Raw genomic sequence first — 14513 nt, 5'->3', positions numbered from 1 at the left:
ATTTATATTTTTTTAATTCAAAATATTTTATTTTTCTCAAGAATTCAAATTCGAATTGAATTCTACTAACTAAATTAAAAGAACTTCGACTCATGTACCTTATTAGAGATAAGTTCATTAAGTATTAGGGGAGTTCACCGTTCCGTTGGTTTGATTTTTCATTAAAACTTAATCAAACTTAAAAACATATATGGTTTAGTTTGGTTCAGATTTTCATTTAAAGTAAAATTCAAATCAAACTAAACCAATATTTTACAGTTTAGTCGGTTCGATTTTTGTTAAAATATTATTTTATTAAAATTTATATACTTTCATTTTATATTTTAAATAAAATTACATTAAAAAAATGATTGACAATAATTTACAAAACTTTTTAATATGCTAAATCTTCTACATTAAAAATTTGCAAAATTTCATATATTTTAAATCAAACATATCTTAAAAAATCGTCTAAAAAAATAATATGCATTGTATAAGTTTCGCATACATAATACTATGAAACATTGTGAAACTCAAATAATACAAACATAAAATATATAACACTAAAGTAATATAAGTGTTGTGGTTTGGTTCAGCTTCAAAAACACAAACCGCAACTGAACCAAACCAATTGGTTTGAGAGAAAAAAACATTCAAACAAATAATAAAAAATTAGTTTGGTTCTGTTTTTGATTTTCTTTTTATTTTTATTTTGGATCGATTTGGATTTAAACACCTTATTAATCATCAAGTGGAAAAAAAATCATCAAATTAGACTTCTTTTATAATCATTTTATTCGTATAGAATATCTATTACCTAATTGATGACTAATATTGGACAAAAAATTTGACCAGTCACTTTGAGTGAGATTTCTCCTCTCAACTAAATTTTTTTCATTCACAACACTTAAATCGACTTCTTACTTAAGAGAATCGAATACAATTTTACTCAAACTAATCACTTATTACTTTTTGAAATTATAATTATTAGTTATTTTAATTTTAAAATTAAAAAATAAATTTGAGCCCATAAAATTAATAAGCTATCATTCATTTTAGTCATTAATGTTAAGGACATGTTAATTTAATCTATGACTTTAGCCATTGTTAATTATGGTAGTTATAATTGTTGTAATACCAATTAATTTAGTGAGTTTGTTATGTATCAATTAATTTTGTCCTTATTGTCAAAAACCAAATTGATTGAAAGTTATTAAATTAAAAGCCCAAGTTTTTGATAGAATTAATTGACCGATTTTATATTGTTAGAGACCAAATTAATTGTATTCTGAATAGGAATAAAAATGGGGTGGGTTGGGCATAGGTAGAAGCTACTAGCTTACCCACTACACCTCCTTATTGGTTAAAAAAATATGTTAATACCCTTTACGCATTTAAAAAAATATTGTTATCGAAGAATATCTGCATACCACATATATTTCCTACAAATAAAAAAATTATTATTTTTTCAATTAGGAAAATAATAATTAAAAGGTGCATTTCCGTCAGGATTTGGGGTTTTGATTTTCTTTGGGTGATCTTAGAAAAATATTGCTACCAACCATATGAGTATTTTTTTTAGATAAATAGGTAGTCTGAAAGCCAAACTCACCGTGTTCCCACAAATAAATTTGATAAAAGAAAGAAAAGTTTTTCTTAGCCGTGGGTGGCTAAATTTTTTTTAGAAGTAATTTGGGGTAAATTAAAGGAATCTAAAATTTATAAATTTTTTAAAAGTTGAAGATAAAATTTATTAAAAATTTAAAGTTAAGGAACAAAATGTATAATTAAACCTATTTCATTTAAAATAAAGACTAAATATGTGTTGAAATAAGATAAAATTTCAACTTACATAAACTCTAAAAACCCTTAAAATTATGGGAATTTATTGAGTATAACAAATGATTTTTGAATACCGGGGAACTTCTCCTTATACTTCAAAAGAAAAGAATGACATCTAACTCGGTATTCACATACCTAGTTGAAAGCAATCTATCAACTATCATCTTGCAATCTAACTCAAAAATAATATTTTGCATGTTCATACTTTGTGTCGATGATAACAACACAAATCACTAATACAAAAAAGACGATAACAACACAAATCACTATTACAAAAAAGACTTTCAAAAATGATTATTTGACACTTTTCATAATGGTTTTCAACCATCTTTGAATTTATCGTCGTGGAAGTCAACACTTTTTATGATGATTTTTAAATCGTCTTAAAATCTTATTTTTTACGTCGATTTTGTAGAAACTGTCTTAAAATCTTTGACTTTTTGTTTAAATAATGTTAAAAATAGTTCGGATTTAGAGAATATTTTTTTAGTCTAAGACGATTTTCTAGAAATGATGTTGTTTATTTTTTATTTTTAATGTTTATTTTATTTTACAGTTAATCCTTCTTAAGACATTACAATTTTGTATTATTGGTCACTTTCACACGGATAAATTGGTTGACACCATCTTCATGTTCTCCAAATATCATCACACAATATACAATTAACGAATATAAAATAATATTAATTTTATATGAATTTGTAAGTGGTCAAATTCATATGGGAACAAACTTAGTTTCCTAATATCTTACAAAGGATCCATGATAGTTCATTGCAAGTATGTCATCATTTAACCTTTACTAAAGAAACTATTTACAAAAACAACACTTACTATGAATAACCAAAGTTGAATAATGTCATTTCACCAGTAGTTCCACTAGTATACATTATTGTATAGATGAGTCCTCACTAAGGCTTATTGTGTCAACCTAAAAATCCTTTTCTGTCTCAATCCCTGTATAATTGCTACTTGGCACTTCATTGGAGTCATCTTTCTTTTCATTTTGCTAAACAATTGATAATAGAACATAAATTAGATATATGAGAAGAATCTTACCAAATCAGCAAAATATATAAGCTAGAAAGCTAATCTATTCTGTGTTCCCAGCAACTGATCTTCATCAACAATTTGATCGCTTACATTCTTCTCCCATGCATGTTCCCAACAAATTTGAAGAATTTATGTACTATATATTCTTAGACGATCTAGACTCGAAGACCGACTTAGAATGTACTACATTCTAAGACGGTCATAGCACGAGACCGACTTAGAATGAACTGCATTCTAAGACGGTTGTGCTATGACCGTCTTAGAATATATAATACTTTCTAAGGCGATTATCTATAGAACCGTCTTAAAAAGTTAGTTCTTTTTTTAAAAGTTTAGGCTAACTGGGCTGGTACCTTAATATCTGGTTTTGCTAATTACATCCTAATTAAACAATAATGATATATAATATTACGTGATTAATAAAATGAAATACACTAGTATGTAGGGTGATTATGAGTTTATAAATTAATCAAATATGATGGTAAATTGTAATATGATAATTAAGGCAAAAAAGGGAAAATACTGTGAAAGAAACGATTATAAAATGATAAGAGGGCACATTTGTTGCAAAAGAGAAAAGAGAAGTATATAATTTTCTTTCACATTTGCCAGTGCACTCAATCATAGATTTCATATATGAATTTTGACAAAGATATTTTTAAAGGAAAAACAGGAAGAAAATGCTTAATTATATGAATAAATATATTTTAATAGATGTTATAATCATATATATAATTTACTTAGAACATATTAATTAGCTAGTGAAGTTCTTAACTCACTTTTGCAATTAATGTCCTAAATGCCACATGAAATTTAAAGTTTAACAAGTATTTTCTCCAATATTGCAATTCTTATTAAAAACTCAAAATAAGTTTTTACAATTGTCTTGTAATTCTTAAGAATTGTTAAGAATCATTATTATTATTATTATTTATATAAGCAACCATCGATTTTTATTCAAGAATATAATATATATAGATCACACCTCAATTTTTCTAACAACGAAATTGCATCCATAAGGAACTTGCATCCTCTAAGATTTATGATCTTCAAATTTATTCAAAGAACTTGCAAAACTATATATAAATCAAGAAAGCAAGGGGTTAATTCAAGGATTATATATATTACCTTGGGTGAAGGCTATTCTTCACAACTTTCTAACCATACTTCTTACATTTGTAACAATCATCAAGCACATCTACATCATTTCTTGTTTGGAAACAAAACCGTGGCTCTCTTAGCTTCCTCCTCACTTTCATCTTGTTCTTCTCCGAGCCTGCACTTCACCTACCATCATATATACACTGTATCATAATTTTAGTTTTTTCATATAACTCGATCACCAACTAAGTGTACTTGAAAAACACTTGAATCCAACACGAAACAAACATTCAGGACAAAGCTATAACATAGTTGCTTTGGTTTTTTGCTTTTGAAAGTTTAATTTTTCCATTCAACGTGGATTTGACAACGTCTATACAAACACACTCTATATGTCTTCTCAATTAAACATGTTTTTCTTAATTACTTTAAAGCAAGATTAATTAACATTAATCTACAAAGTTAATAATAAAGTAAATATGAGGGGTAAAAAAGAGAGAAGAAAAGGTGATGATCTATTTGAAGAATATGTGAAGTCTGTGATGGACTAGTGGATTCGAGTATCAATGAGTATCAAGACTTTTGAGTACCAAGTTCTTGCACCTCCTTATACCCCAAGAGAGAGAAAGTGACGGAGAATTACTTGGAGTACAAAAGCAAGTTCAGAAAGAAAAAAGAAGCAGTCACTTCCATATATTGTAGAGAGACCTTCAGATTCTTCGCAAAAACCTAAGGAATATCTTCTTGGGTATCTAAATTAAATATTTACGAGCATGCAGAGAGAGAGATTGAAATCAGAAACAAAAAGTTGTGGTTGCAAGGAGGATATACCATGTGTTGTTGCCACCATCACTAGTATTTCCAGTGCAATTTTCATCATTGACAGCTTTGGGATCCAGTGTTCGCACCTAAATAAAGTTCACAGTACCATCCATATTTCAAAGGAAAGAGATGAAAAGAATCCCTAAAATTGAAAAGGACATAAAAACAAAATGAACAGACCTGATAGTTAATTATAAGGTAGTAGATATAATTAAAAACAAGGAGAATATTGCAGACATAGCACTCACAAAATTTGTCCCTCCTGCATCAGTAATGAAACATTACAACTGAGAATAGTCAGAAAATTTCAGCAACATTGCTGACAAAGTATGGTTTTTCCTGCTTCTAAAATCTTAGAGAAAACAAATTTGAAATCACTAAGAATTTGGAGACATAGGTAGAAAGCAACATGAATCAGAAGGTAAAGTTTTGGAAAACAGTAGAAGATCTATACCAAAAAGCACTACATCTCCAACCTAAAAAGAGTGAGCCTGACAGTTAAATGCAAGCACTAATCTCAATGAAAGCACACTATTATTGAAGGAATAAGCAAAATAGGCTATTAATAAGTCTAGCAAAAGTATAGCTGCTACAAGACTACATTTAATTAAAATTATGAGTAGTGATTGCACAGAACTATAAGAACTTATCAATTTCTTATCAAAGTAACACAATAAGAGCTCTGGTCACTAAGCTTTGAACTCTTCCTAGCATTCCAAATAAAAACAATAATAATAATGTATATATTATAGTTAGTTTAAATATATAAGTAAAAAGTGAAAATACAAGCACGAGAAAAAGAAAGAGATGAGAAAAAAGGGAACAACAACACCTTAGGACAAGGCACATGACATGTTCTCTCCAAAGACCCACAAGATGTCATTTTCATCTTTTTCCATTGCATTAACACACTTGTGTCATTTCTCTCCTTCCACATTTAACTGTAATTAGACAATTTTGAATTAAAACAAGGAATGTCAGAGCCATGCTCTGTACTTGTTAATTAATTTATAAAAATTACACATGAGAACATTCAAACACTTACAAATTACAAAAGGCTAAGCAATATTGGGAAGAAAAAAAATCATGATCAAGGAAAGACAAAGTATCTTAAAAGTGAATGAGCACAAGACTAGTAATTATAAAAAATCATGAAAAAAAATAGTTCAATCAATTTGGAGAAATGCAATGAGCAGGTAATCCAAGATGGAACATCATCTTCCATTGGTACTTTAATTGTCAAAACACAAAAAATAGAGCATACAACAAAACATTAATATAAATTAGTGATGTTACCATCAACTATATCTTCTTCGATTGTAGGCTTCTCATCACCCAAATTCTTTTCAGTTTCATTTGCAACCTTATCAGTTACCCTAATATAATCCAAGAGAGAAAATATAAACAATAAAAATAATTAAAAAATAGAATTTCCATTGAAACAATGCAAATGTTTATAACTATTAAAATAATAGAATACTAGATTTTGAGAAGAATTCTTACTAAGCAAGTTCATCAGTTTGGGTTCCCCAATTACCACGTCCTGAACCTTCACGTTTGAATTCATTTCTGCAAATAGACCAAGGAACATCAATATTGATAAATACAAATTCAATAAAGAAATTGTTCATCAAAGATAACATCACCCACGTCCAATCCCATTACAACGATCAAATGCTCTCTGAGGTTGTCCTTCTTCAGCTTCACCAATTTCACCATTGCTGAAACCTCCACGATGACCACCACCACCACGGTAAGGACCTCGTAGTCCACCATAACCACGCCTTTCAGAAGACTTCCCAGCATCTCCCTTAAAAGAAACCTGATTATAAGGATCTCCGCTGGTAGGGAATGAGTTCTCGTCATTGGAAGAGTCGCGACTAAACCCACAACCACGTCCAAATCCACGTCCCCCACCTCGTCCAAATCCATGACCACGTCCAAATCCCCGACGTCGACGTCAATGGCGACCACAAAGAAGCCTAGGCGGTGGGGGGTTTGGGTTTTTTGGGGGTTAGGGTTTTTTGTGATTCCTCTGGAGGAGAGAGGAATGTGGGTGGAACGATGAGAGAAGTAGAATGAGGAACGAGATGAGGAGAGATTTGGGGACGCGAGACGACAACACCGCACGAGAGGTTTAAATTAAAGCTAATAAGGAGGGATGCGAGTGAGAGCGAGGTTTAAAGCCAGCACCAACCATACAAAGACGGTGGTCAGGACAAGACAATCTTTGTATCAAAATAAGAAATTTACAAGTTTTCCATCGAATGTCTCATCAACGACGGGTTTGCGAAAATATCGTCGTTGCATTCGAGTTAATTATGAAAACGCCACTGTTGCACTTTCTAAGACAGTCCTTTACAACCGTCTTAGAATCAGCGACGTAAAAGGCTCAATTTTTAGTAGTGCATGCAAGCATCTAGCCTCATCAATGACCACTTAATCACATGCCACAGGTAGTTGTAGTGCACCCTATTGGCAGCTCGATCCCTTTGTACCATTGAGCCCTCTCAATACATCCAATTTCAACTACTACTACTCATAAACAAGAAACAACAACAACAACAAATTAATAACTCCGAAGAAGAAGCGTTTTTGGATTATTGACCCTGGCTTTGGACTGCTGAAATAGAAGACTCCTGATGTTGAAACTAACAGTAACAAAATACAGTAGGGTTCTTACCTCTTTGATGATGGTGGCACACGACGAGGACGTGACACATAGGAGACACTTTGTCAATCGGTGAGTGAAGGACGGAGTGAGGGCACGACCTAAGTGAGGGAGGGAGTGCACGACCCGAGTGAAGTAAGGAGGGCACGACCTGAGTAAGGGCATAAGGGTCATGCAATATTGCGTTCCACGACAATTATATAACTAACCTTCATTGACTGTAGCTTTCTAAGAAGGATTTTGTAAAACCGTCATCGTTGAGGTCCTCCATATTACAAAATTGTCATCGCAAAGACGATTTAAGACGATCTTTAGGAACCATTGTGGTTTTGCCATTGTAGAATATAATTTTTTTAGTAGTGAATCAAGGCTATGACTTCAACCACAATGAGAGGAAAAAAAGAATGCCATGATACCAGGATAAAAGCAGCAATGCCATACATCCCATTTTCTTTGACCAATAAAACATCAATGTTACACTAACATGTTACATACGTAACTAAATTTAACCAAAGTTAAAAATAAATAAATGGGCAAACTGTCTTTCCAGTAATTCATTAATAATTGTTAAACTTCATAAACTAAATATATATTTTTATAATAGTTTATTGTCATACATTGCATGTATAAAATAATTTTATATTATAAATTAATCATAATTTTTATTGAAATGACTTTTATAATATTTATTATAAAATTAATTAATTAATCATACAAGATTATCTAACACTATAAAAAAGTATTTCAAAAAAATTATTTTTAAAGTATAAAAATTAAAGTAACCGACACTTATAATTTAAAGATTTAATTATAAGATATAATTCGATATATTATAAAAAGAGTTTAATTACTATATCTTTTTATAGCCTAAAGTTATTTTATATTTCCATCAATTACATATATTAGTGTAATTTTTAATGTAATTATTGTAAATGTTAATAAATTTATCATAATTTTTTTTTATAATTAAATAATATTATAAAACTATTTTATATTATTAATATATAATTTATTTTTTATTAACAGTTGACACGAGTGATAATGATTTGTATCTCTTAATCAAGTGATCAAAAGTTCAAATTCTGATTGATATTTGAATATAAAATAAAATAAATCATGTTAAGAGAGAAATATTCAATTTATATATACTCCATGAAGATAACTTTTAAGAAAATTGGACGAAAGAACATCAATTCAAATATTGAATTTTCGAATTGAGAGAGATATTGACAGAAATAAAAAATTCCCGTTATTTCTTATATTTATGGACCCAATTTCAATCAACTAAAGTTTTCATTCATATTTTTTTCATCAAAAAAGATTTATAAAACTCTTTAACTCCCAAATTTAAAGTATCCTACTTTCACGTAGTCAATATTTAAAAATATTTTTTTTTATCGTTAGTGTATTAAAAAAATCAACAAATTAGCATTGGCGCTCATATCTTCCTATTTTAAGGACCAAAACCCAATACAAGACCATAGTCAATTCCAACCAAACCGAACAAGCAAAAACCCAATATCTTTAAAAAATTATATATATAAAAATAATAAACAAATAAAAAGAGAAAGTAAGTGTTGGAAAAAAATAATACAATTAAATATGTTTTTATTCATGTAATTAAGTATTTTTTATTTTGATTCTTATAATTTTTTTTATTCCTTGTAAAATATAATTATTTATTTTTTGTTTTTAAAAATATTTTAGATAATTTTTTTACTGTTTAAAATGTTATTTAATATATTTTTAGAATAAAAATAAAACAAATATATTTTATAAGAACTAAAAAAAATATAATTTTGACAAGGAGAAAAATGAAAAAAAAACTTTAAATTAGAGAAAAAATTATTTAAATCAAAATAATAATGGCACAAAATTTCAGTTTTGACGCCGACGAGTGTGTTGTTGGATGGATGTTCATTCTCCAACTTGATACCGCGTTCGCTCACTCTACTCAACTTCAATTAATCAAATCCCTCACTTTCTCTCTCTTGTCTTCAAATCTCAATTCTATTTTGGAAAATCAGAATCAAAGACAGTTAAAAATACAGAACAAACATCTCACTCAACATCAACACTTCAGATCTACGTTTCCACTCTCACAACAACGAAAAAGGAAAGAAAAACCGATTCTACAGCGACAACAAGGAACGAAAGAACGATCGATTTCTCGAAGCGCCCTCAAAATGGCGCGTGCACCCTTCACTTCTTTCCCCTTCGTCCTCATTATCCTTCTGTCAATCGTCCACCTTTCGCACTGCAAGACCCTCAAACGTGACGGTAACATTAACTTCTTAACTCAACCACATCTACCCATGTCGTTTTCTCTCACCTTTTCTCCAATTCGGTCCATTGGGTCGTCGTTTTGGGCCTTTTCACGTGATGGGTCGGAGTCGTTTATGTGGTTTCTCGAATTTCTGCAGTTAAGGCTTTGAACGAGATCAAGGCTTCGCTTGGGTGGAGAGTGGTGTATGCGTGGGTCGGTGATGACCCTTGTGGAGATGGGGATCTTCCTCCTTGGTCTGGTGTCACGTGTTCCACTGTCGGTGATTATCGTGTTGTTACCGAGCTGTGAGCATCGTATCTCAAAGTTCTTTACTTGCTTTAGGAAAATTAAAAAAAAAAGATGTTTTTTTTTTGAATTGATAAAAAAAAGGTTTTGATTTTTAAGTAAAGTTGTTGTGCAATTAAGATTGAAATTGTGTTGTTTGCAGTGAGGTGTATGCGGTGTCGATTGTTGGACCTTTTCCCACTGCTGTTACCAGCTTGTTGGATCTTACACGGCTGTAAGTGTGTTTTTTCATTAATTTATGTTTCATTAAATTTTGATCCTTGTAACGGGTTGAGAAATATGTTTGTTGCTTAATGCATATGGTTTTCTTGGAGTTTAATGTGTGAAAGCCGAATAGGGAGGATTGAGATGCACTTTTTTTAATTAATTGATTGGCATTTGTTGGCTTGTTACAAAACTATGATAATGAATGGAAGATTGAGATACACTTGATAAGATGATGCATTGTTTGCCTGCAGTTTTATCTGCATTTGGTTTTGTTTTAAATTACAATATGTGTGGCATTGAAGTGTTTCCATTTCGGTTCTTCCTTTGAAGTTCTTATGAATTGATTTACCGTGTGCTTATGACAGTGATCTTCACAATAACAAGTTGACAGGGCCTATTCCTCCTCAAATTGGACGGTTGAAGCGTCTTAAAATACTGTATGAATTTTCTGATTTCTCTTCAATTTTGGTTTCTCCTTCCATTTTGTTTTGAAACTTGCATTTTGATATGATGCAGTACAATGACATAGACAGGATTTTTATGTTAAAAACTGTTGTTTATTTATGAAGATTTTGCCTTTAACCCTGCTTTTATGCAAACAATTGTTGATCTTTTGATAATTTTGGTTCTAAGATTTGAAATATATGGTTCATTATTGGCCTTTGTTTCCTTCCAGAAATTTGAGGTGGAACAAACTACAGGATGCAATTCCTCCAGAAATTGGTGAGCTTAAAAGTTTGACGCATCTGTGAGTAACTTTAACCTTCTTAATATCTCTGGGCTTACTTGTCTTTTTTTCACCAATGTTCATATTTTATTTACAATTGAGATGTCATATCTTTATGTAGGTACCTAAGCTTCAACAATTTCAAGGGAGAAATTCCCAAGGAGCTAGCAAATCTTCCAGACCTTCGCTATCTATATCTCCATGAAAACCGTTTAGCTGGAAGAATACCACCGGAATTGGGCACACTGCAAAATCTTCGGCACTTGTAATTAATCAAATCATTTTGTTAATCTCCTATTGCAGAGTACACTATTTATCTTACTCAATTGTTCCTCATTATAATTATAATACTGTTATGCTTATAGGGATGCTGGTAACAATCATTTAGTGGGTACCATAAGGGAACTCATTCGTATTGAAGGTTGCTTTCCTGCACTACGCAATCTGTAAGTTATTGCTGGTGAATTATTTTCCTCCATATAGTTTCATTTGATCTTAAATAAAATGCATTGTTCTCTAAATTTTAATGAGTTTTGTTCTGTAACCAGGTATCTAAACAATAATTATTTTACTGGAGGAATACCTGCACAACTTGCTAACCTAACCAGTCTTGAGATCTTGTGAGTGTTCTTTTTTTTTCTTTCCTTGTGTACCACTTATCATTCTCCCTCCTTCCTTTGTGTTTGTGTGGGAGGGGGGAGACAGTTTTGCTGTACAATAATTTTTCTGTTCTGAAGATCAAGATCTATCTCTTATTCCTTGGAATTTCCATAACGTGTTGATTGTATGCTGGAAGCAGGTACTTGTCCTACAACAAAATGTCTGGAGTTATACCATCCACTGTTGCTCATATTCCTAAATTGACATACTTGTAAGTTTGTCTTTCTGCAGTTGATTTGAATCTGCATTAAAAGTGTTGTACGTCAAATAGGGATTCAATGATTTTTTTTCCCTGTGAACCCCCAATTTTGTATTTGTTTGCAACTTACATGTCTTTTATCAAATAAGATTGGAATCTCAAGATTGCAAATTGATTTTTTTTGGTAAGGAGTTTTGATAAAAGTGTTTGCAATGCAAGGGGATTCTATGAGAAAGTCTTGCTACACGAAATAGGGTCTTGATCCTTGATATTCATTTTGATAGCTACTAATAGAAAAACTGACTAGTTAAGAATCAAAGAATTAAATGGTGGTAAAAATTGACTTTTAAGAATAAACTATCGGAGAAAGGTAATTGAGAATCATAAGGTAATGCTAACCTCATTTGGGATGATTAGATGTCTAAGGTTAGAAAAGTTGTTAAAGTAGACTTGGGTGAATCAAAAGTTTTGGGCAAAGATAAGTGGTGGAATGTAAGTGTTCAAGGTATGAAATAAAAGGGAGTGTTTAAGTTAAGGACTTGTACGAGTGTAATAATGCTGAAAGTTGGGCAAGATAATGAAAGGCTAGAAATGAGACAAGGAAAGCTGTGAATGAGACACCATTCAAAGCTTTTGAGGAGTTTTAGCAAGATTGTGGAACAAAGAATGAAGAACAAAAGATATATAAGCTTGACAAAAATAGGGAAAGAAAATCAAGAAATTTGTACCAAGAGTTATTGAAGAAAAAGTTTTAGTTATATGGATCAAGATATCAAAGAAAGATGAGAACTATTTTTATAAGCTTTTCAAGGATGGGTAAGGATTGACCTGTAGGATGGAAGGATTAGAATGCTAAGAGGACAAACAAATTTTGACTTATTATTGTGGATTTTGAGTTGGAGAAGTGAAAGAAACCTGTAAGAAGATGAATAATGGTAAAGTTGTTGGTCCTATTGGTTCAGAGAATTTAGTTTTTAACAGAATCCAATGGCATTGTGTGATCTGTATAACCCACAAAAAAGTGCTTTGTAATTGATGGATCCTAGAAAATCCAATGGCATGGGCAAGTTTGCAACAACAATGTATAGATGTCAAAGAAATTCGTGCAAGTGTATGCCTGCCCTTTTTGGTCTTGAGACTTACAAACCCTGACTTTTAGGCATTGAGTTCTCATAATGTGATATAAGAACTAGAAACACATGTTTTACTTGCTTTCATTTACAAATTGTCGCTGACAAAGTATGGTCTTGATGCGCCACTATGAGTTTCAAGCTCTGAATTCTAATTTTATGTGGAAAATGGAGACTGGAACTCTGCTATGATTTCCTTTCCATCTGCTAGTTAGATTGACAAATATGTTCTCAAACACTTGCAAGAAACTTGATTTTCATCTTTGTGTAGTGTTGAAAATTTGAATTTATTTTTTAAATCTATATTTCAGGTACTTGGATCACAATCAGTTTTCAGGGAGAATTCCTGAACCCTTTTACAAGCATCCATTTTTGAAAGAAATGTGAGTTTCCAACAAAGTAGTGCAAATCACCAATAATGTTCTTTGAACTGAGCAATTAATTATATGCTCTTGGCAGGTACATTGAGGGAAATGCATTCCGGCCTGGTGTCAACCCCATTGGTTTCCACAAAGTGCTTGAAGTTTCTGATGGAGACTTCCTCGTTTAATGAGGCTCTAAATATTTATATATATTTTTTTCTTCAGGAAGTGTACTTGTATAATTATTGAAACAATCGTTCCTCTAATTATCTCAATGAAATAGCTAAATAGGTAATTCAATTTTGTCTAAATCTATCTTGTCAGAGTAAACAGTTGTTTTAAGTTTGCTATTTTAAGAGCTTTCCACGCTCCAAACAGTTGTATTATTGATAGTCTTGAACTCTTGATATCAGCTTCAAAAATTGAGGAATGATATTACATATTTTTTCAGTGAAGAAGTAATATTACTGTGCACGAAATGAAAAATAAATCCCTGGAGGGCTCTCCCTTTTAATGATAGGGGATTTGCTGCAGTTAGGTTCTATTCAGAACCCGAAATATTTTAATTTGGATTGATTGTCGTTTGTCTAAGCATGAAAAAGTAATTTTAGACTAACCTAAAATCTAATATTTTTCAGATTTTAATTATTTACTCATTTTAAGAAGAAAAAAACCCTTATACATTTCTATAAAATATTTTACAAATGAGGTCTTCCACCAGAGAGAGACTTGGGGTCTCTAGCATGGAAGATGAGGGTTAAGATCCTCATCTTTCTAAAAAAGGAAGTTTTTTAGTGTCCCTCTCCTAACAGATTGTGGAGGAAAGCAATAGAAATGAAAAAGGAAGAGGGGAAGAAGATGAAGATGAAGAGGAGAACGAACTGAAAAATTCAAAGGGGAGAGTGTGATGCGCCACAAAGGGGAGTGTGGTGGCGTGCTGCAGGGGGAGACGCTGGAGGCTAGTGCTCTGCGGGAAGGTGGAGGTGAAGGGTGAGGGAAGGGGAAGGGAAGAGGAGAAAGTGTATGTGTCAAGAGTGGGTTTCTACCGTGCATGATGGCAGAGTGGGTTCTTACCGTGCATGATAGAGGTTGTGTGTTCAAAGACCCTGCATGCATAGGTGAGGCTTCCCTGACGAGGGTGGGAGTAGAAAGCCGAAAGCCTGCTTAGGGCAAAGGTGTTAGTGTCAAGGC

The 14513-nt window shown here is 31.7% G+C and overlaps 1 protein-coding gene and 1 long non-coding RNA gene across 4 annotated transcripts; one reads left to right on the top strand and one right to left on the bottom strand.

Moving 5' to 3' along the window:
• Nucleotides 1–2484: 2484 nt before the first annotated feature.
• On the bottom strand, nt 2485–7064 carry LOC114387192. 3 transcript variants are annotated; one of them, XR_003661268.1, is made up of 8 exons: nt 6445–7059; nt 6298–6363; nt 6091–6170; nt 5627–5735; nt 4975–5056; nt 4804–4880; nt 4000–4158; nt 2485–2827 (listed from the first exon to the last, which is right to left on the bottom strand). It is a non-coding gene; the product is annotated as an uncharacterized LOC114387192 (long non-coding RNA). The 3 variants fall into 3 exon arrangements; XR_003661266.1 differs by having other exon boundaries at nt 4000–4175; nt 4975–5735; nt 6445–7064; XR_003661264.1 differs by having other exon boundaries at nt 4975–5735; nt 6445–7063.
• A 2286-nt stretch (nt 7065–9350) lies between these two features.
• LOC114387182 (probable leucine-rich repeat receptor-like protein kinase At1g35710) lies at nt 9351–13784 on the top strand. The gene is made up of 11 exons (XM_028347329.1): nt 9351–9745; nt 9889–10036; nt 10180–10251; nt 10610–10681; nt 10921–10992; nt 11093–11236; nt 11337–11417; nt 11520–11591; nt 11771–11842; nt 13272–13343; nt 13420–13784. Exons 1-11 carry the CDS (start codon nt 9379–9381, stop codon nt 13508–13510), a joined length of 1263 nt encoding a protein of 420 aa, XP_028203130.1. The 5' UTR covers nt 9351–9378; the 3' UTR covers nt 13511–13784.
• Nucleotides 13785–14513: the final 729 nt, after the last annotated feature.

Source organism: Glycine soja, chromosome 2, assembly GCF_004193775.1.
Source record: "Glycine soja cultivar W05 chromosome 2, ASM419377v2, whole genome shotgun sequence".
Classification (NCBI taxonomy): Eukaryota; Viridiplantae; Streptophyta; class Magnoliopsida; order Fabales; family Fabaceae; genus Glycine; species Glycine soja.
Note: the sequence above shows the minus strand (reverse complement) of the source record. Positions and strands in the feature narration are given on the sequence as shown.

What these genes read in the sequence shown, in the direction of transcription:
- LOC114387182 (XM_028347329.1), top strand. Translation starts at nt 9,379, where the DNA reads ATGTTCATTCTCCAACTTGATACCGCGTTCGCTCACTCTACTCAACTT. An exon ending in CAAGACCCTCAAACGTGACG is followed by an intron (nt 9,746 to 9,888) that starts GTAACATTAACT and finishes GAATTTCTGCAG; the next exon opens with TTAAGGCTTTGAACGAGATC. An exon ending in TATCGTGTTGTTACCGAGCT is followed by an intron (nt 10,037 to 10,179) that starts GTGAGCATCGTA and finishes TGTTGTTTGCAG; the next exon opens with TGAGGTGTATGCGGTGTCGA.